General features: G+C 42.9%; 1 protein-coding gene across 1 annotated transcript in view; it reads left to right on the top strand.

The window, feature by feature from the left end:
- LOC139666755 (KH domain-containing RNA-binding protein QKI) overlaps positions 1 to 5,722 on the top strand; it is a gene marked incomplete at its 5' end in the record, with an annotated part of 10,650 nt that extends 4,928 nt beyond the window's left edge. The window contains 2 exon segments of the mRNA XM_071546071.1: positions 296 to 476; positions 5,467 to 5,722. Of these exon segments, the coding sequence (XP_071402172.1) occupies positions 296 to 476; positions 5,467 to 5,722 (437 nt within the window).
- Between the last annotated feature and the right edge of the window lie 301 nt (positions 5,723 to 6,023).

The raw sequence follows: 6,023 nt of genomic DNA, 5'->3' as shown, positions 1-6,023 counted from the left end.
CCGTAGCTTCCCTCGCTGTACTGAGAGGTTGTAGACGCCTAATACCTGTGAATCTGTAACAAGGACTCAACACGTAACGGACGGCCATGTTATGCTACTAAGTCAGAGATCTCACTTTGTTACGAAAATGAGTATAATTTTGTGCCTTAACATGTATTTTCTAATGATTTTTTGCATAATTTGTTGTGTAGATGTGTTTGTGTGTGACACTGTAGCGGTCGTGTGTCGGCCTGTTGTGTGGCGATCTGGACGCCGTGTCTTCCGTAACGTTGTGGTGATGTTCGGTCCGGTGCAGGTGCGGTGGCTGCTAAAGTTCGAAGGCACGAGCTGCGGGTCCATCCTTACCAAAGGGTCGTGACCGCGGACCGAGGTTAGTCCGGCTCCGCTGCTCTGTGTTTCCACGGCTGCTTTTCCCAAAAACCGGTCCGACACCGGGTCCGAGTCCGTTCGGCGGACCGGAGGTTTTCAAACCGACGGTCCGTTCGCTCGGTTGCGCTTTAGTCGCATTCGCCCTTTGGCTCAGTTACGTTTCGTACGGCGATACTTCAGTTGAACCTTAATTTACCAACCAAAGTCACGTGGGAGCTTCTTCTCCTTCAGTGGGCAGACATTTGGTGCAGCAAAGACTTTCTTTGCTTTTTTGTAAACCAACATGAAGCATCATGGGAAAGCCTGATCCACCCAACAGATCCACAGCGCTCCCTGACGCTCCCTGACCACGCCAAACGAAGCTCCGGGGTTTGGAAGCGTAGCGAGAACTCTCAACAAGTTCTCGTCCTGGTTGCTGTCTTCTCAGCCAGCTGAGGGGGAAACTGAGCCGGGGTTTGAAATAAAGATCTGAACCAGCTAGGAAACGGACTCAGTCTGCAGATGGTTTTGGGAAACGCAGCCCAGATGTGTGATGCCTGCTGGTTAAAGCTCTGTTCAGCCCAGGACAGGATGTGGTCCTCCTCCTGCAGACCGCACCCACATCCCACCAGAACTCCGCTTTCTTGAACGGGAACGGTCATGTTTGTCTTCGCCTTGTTCTCTGATGACCACAACAGAATAATGATGCTTTTGCTGTTTAGGTAGAAACACAAACACTCAGCTGTGTTTAGAGATCCTGCTGCGTTCTGCTCCCTTATTTTGAGGACTTCATGGATCCGCCATGATGTTGATGACAAATAATGGACCGACCCTTTAAGTAGAAATGATTCGTTGTTTAGCTTCCCCCTCTGATCAGCAAGAAGGCGACTTTTTATTGCCAATCCACTTTAAGTCTTAAAATACTCAAGTTCTCAGCTCCCTGTCAGTGATGTCATGTTAGCTAATGGTGTTTGTCCAAAATATTTATTTGTGTGCAGAAACCAAGTCTAGAAAAATCAGACAAGTTTTATATTTTACCATGAAGCGCCATCTCAGAAGTGGCTGTTAACTGGATTCCCTTTTATACGTATTTCTACACCAAAACGGTTGATTCCTTGTCAGAAGCCTCAACATCAGTGCTGTAATTGGCCTGCAGGCTGGATGTGGTGCTGGATCAGTCTCAGCACCACAGGAAGAAAACAATGACCAGTAGAAACTTTTATCCAGCGGAGACTTTAGTCCCGGATCCCGTCTGAAGTCCTCAGAGAAGCAGAACAGACGAGCGGAGGTCGCTCCAGAAAGAGAGTTAACGTTTCGTACAGTTTGATGTGGTTTGAGAGGGAAGCTGACGTTCTGCTGCTGATCAGAGTCTGGTCCTGCGGTCCTCAGACCCGACATCACAACTCACCTTCACACTCACATTTTAGGCTTTTATACGACTCTCTGGTCTGATCTGAGTGACTGACAGTGAGTCCAGTGGAATCTGCTTCAGTTCCTATTTAGAATAATGTGTTGTAGGATTTCTTCATACATACTAGACCTGATCACATCAGACCTGAATACTTTCACACTCATGTTCTAGGCTTTTATCAGAATTACTACAATGAGTCCAACAGTAGAATAAGATTCAGTTCTTGTTTAGTTTAATGTTTTTCCAATGAGGTGAATGTGTCAGATCTGACAACAATTATTATTATTATAATTATTAGTGATACATTTTTTATATTACAGTTTGATATATTATATTATCAGAATGGTAATAGAATTGGCTGCTGTTACATTACAGATATATTATCCATTACAACATAAGATGTGTTACTGCTGCTGAATCACATGGAAACATTACATACCTGACATACCGCACGTTATACAACAGGTTGTTTCAGCCAAGCAACCTGATTGGTCAGTCAGGCACTCCAATCATGCAGATTATTCCCATAATTTAGTGGTTGCTATGGTAACTCCTGTGGTAACCAAGGAGCTTGGTTTATGAACTTCTGAGGCTCTGCAAGGAAAATAAAAAGATAACAAGTGAAACAAATTGTGCAGGTGAGATAAAAAATAATCTACTGAAATCTCACCTAAATACACAAAACAGACAAAATGGAAGCAAAAAAATACAAAAATATGTGAGAATGAAATATAAGAAAAAACTGTGAAGACAGGAAAACAAAACAAAAAACAGTATATAATCAAAATATAGTGGATTAATTATATGGATACAGCTGGAGCCCTGATGAAAGATGTTAGCACGTTACTGTTTGAATATCAGAAACACATTGATCTTCCAACACACACACACACACACACACACACACACACACACACACACACACACACACACAGCAGGCTTCACTCTCCATCAGCAGGAATGTCGTTTTCCTCTCGAACCAAAACTTCTCTGAACTGAATCAGTCAGAACAAACATCATGTGAAGAATCTGAAGAAATGCGTATTTACACGAGGGGTTTTGTTACTAAAAGGTCAAACCTTAATACATATTGAACAAAAAACTAAGTAACGGATAGGTAACACTGACAAAATTAATGAAACAAAAATCTGATGAAATTGCACAAAGGCCTGAGCCGAACCCGCCGCGGCGAGACTTAACCCGCCCGCCGCTTAGATTAACAGATTTCACCCGTCTAAACTGACTGAACGACCTGTCGGTAACACCGTAACAGAGTTGACTGACAGGATTTATCTCTTCGGCGGCGGCGGGGTTAGGCGCCGCCCGGGGCGGGTGGCGTTCAGGCCCGACCGGGAAACCTGTGTGTTCGCTGCCGTCTGGCTGTGATGGAGGCAGGGGAGGACAGGTGGACAGGAGAGCGGAAACGTGAGGCTCTTTATCAGCAAATTACACTCAAAAAACCCGAGGAGACAGAATATATCGCTGTAGTCATGTGACAATCTTTGAACTCCAAGTGGATAAAGTGAAGAATGCATGGTGGTCAGCTAGTTTTCAGTTCCTGAAAAGTGGATATTTTGGAGATGCAAAGTTTTTACCTGACAGCAGCGATATGTTGTATTTTCTGTTGGAAAGTAACACAGATGTGTGGAAAACGGCACTTCTTCAAAATTGCAGTAGAAGCATGTATGGTCCCACATTGGATTTGGATTTGTCCAGACTGTTTCTAAGTTCCCTATAATTCCCCCAAAATGTTTAGTCCGTTAGCGTTGTAGTTGTAGTCTGTTGTCAGTCTGGTAAAGAAGCCACACCTTTCTTTTTTCTTTACATCTGTTGGATTTTGCTTCATTTGAAAAGAGATAGACTATGGCACAAATCTTATTTTGCACTGAGCTGAAGAAACAAGTGTTCATCTCCTCTGCCCCGGCCAGAAGGGCAGAAACTCCGACAAACCTCAGACGATGATATAAAATGAATAAATGTTTTATTCTAAGCTGCAGTCTTAACTGGACCACAGTGACGTGGCCTGAGGATTCTTGGGTCCACTTTATGGATGAGAAATTAGCGTGAATGCAAAAAAAATTATTCCACTTGAGACATTTTTTATGTTTTACTGTAAGCTTCTTTTTATTTTTTATTTTTTTTGTTGCAAAGAAAATAGTATTTACTTGTGGCTTCTTGAAATATATATACAAATATATATATTAAAAATTATAAAGCAGGAATGTATATGAAATGTCAGATTTTACTTGTATTTTGCAAAGAAATAGCCAGGATATTGTAGAGGGCTATTTGTAGGAAAGACATACAGTATATGCATCATAGCAGCTTTATAGTGCCACTTTAGAAATTTTCCTCTATTTTTGAATATATTTTAGGGCTTTATACAAAAGACAGGACCTTTCCAGTGTTTATATGCAAGTGCATTTTATATGAAGTCCTGTGAATTGTCCATAGTCTCTTTAAGCTGAGGGCTGCAGCTTTAGCATGCTCACTGCTTAAACCCTCCCATGGATAGTATGCTATTTAGTAAAAACACGTAGAGTTGCTTTGTATCATTACAGCAAAGATTTCCATGTTTGTTGTACATAGAAATGATTCTTTGAAAAGGCAATAAAAACTTCTATTGAGTAAAGAAAGCAACAAACGCTGTTTTGGCCCTAAATTTGTATTATTGTCCTCTTTATAACAACGCAGTCCTCTCCAATTTCTCTTGGTCCTTACTCTAAATTCACCTCTGCTTCAGTAATGAGACTTTAATATTCGCCTCCATCACTGCTGCTTCCTCTGCTCAGGCTCTCTGGTGCTAAACAGCAGTCAGGTCTTTGTATCTTCTGACTGTCCCGCATTTAATTTTCATTTCAACTTCTTCCTCCCTCTGCTGAGATCTGCTGTTCATTCCCCAGACCGCTTCTAACCATCAGACATTGTGTTCCTGCCGTTTCTATTTTCACATTTGATTTCCTCCTTATTACTAAAGCTGTCTTTGCAGGTCGGCCGTCTCTCATATAAATATAACATCATGCCGTCATGATTTTACCACATTCTGTTTCTGTTGATGAATATCTGACCTCTTGGATTCAGTCAGTCCACCAGAAGACTTCACCAAACACAGAGTCGCTCTTTCATCTCTGTCACCACAGTGTCTGCGACCGCAGGTTTGATTCCCAGAGTCGGCCATCTAGGAACAGTGTTATCTTTCAGAATGAATAAAGCACATTTTCTAGGCGAACGTAACATAAACGTAATGTAAAGTGTGACATTTAAGTTTTTATACTCTGCATCGATGTGGCGTAGCATGTGGTTAAAAACCCAAACACAGGGTGGCAGTGTTTAAAAGAAATCATATCGCACCAAAATGAAACATAGAAGAAGAGAGGAACAGGAAACAAATTGCGTATTTGGCAGAGACACTATTTTCATTAAAGTATAAAATGTGCTCAAAGCTTGGGACGCATTAAAATATTTTTCCTATCATAAGCTACAATGAAAAGATTGAGCAGCGCACATTTAACAACTGAAATTTGTCAGAAACTTGAAAAGTCCTGTTTTGATTTGAGTCTCTGAAGAACACACCACAGGATCACGCAAAGACGAGCCTCGATAAAATCCAACATGTTTGATTTAATCGTGACGTCGCCGACTGGGATCATAGGAGAGAGATTTGAGTCTTTCAGTCCCACACAACGATTACAACTGTGACTATACAGTGAGACCCTGAACTACCCTGGACTACCCCGAACTACCCCGGACTACCCCGGACTACCCCGAACTACCCCGGACTACCCTGGACTACCCCGGACTACCCCGGACTACCCCGAACTACCCCGAACTACCCCGGACTACCCTGGACTACCCCAAACTACCCCGGACTACCCCAAACTACCCAAACTACCCGAACTACCCTGGACTACCCAAACTACCCTGAACTACCCTGAACTACCTGAACTACCTGAACTACCCTGAACTACCCGAAACTACCCTGAACTACCCAAACTACCCGAACTACCCTGAACTACCCGAACTACCCTGAACTACCTGAACTACCCTGAACTACCCAAACTACCCTGAACTACCTGAACTACCCTGAACTACCCAAACTACCCGAACTACCTGAACTACCCTGAACTACCTGAACTATCCTGAACTGCCCGAACTACCCTGAACTATCTGGACTACCCTGAACTACCTGAACTACCCTTGACTACCCTGAACTATCCAGAACTACCCTGAACTACCCTGGACTACCTGAACTACCCTTGACTAC

This window comes from Centroberyx affinis, unplaced genomic scaffold (assembly GCF_046629955.1).
Source record: "Centroberyx affinis isolate AG114_WGS23_722 - 3 ecotype Tasmania unplaced genomic scaffold, CSIRO-AGI_Caff_v1 ptg005113l_1, whole genome shotgun sequence".
Lineage (NCBI taxonomy): Eukaryota > Metazoa > Chordata > Actinopteri > Beryciformes > Berycidae > Centroberyx > Centroberyx affinis.
This window is presented reverse-complemented; position numbering and strand designations above follow the sequence as displayed.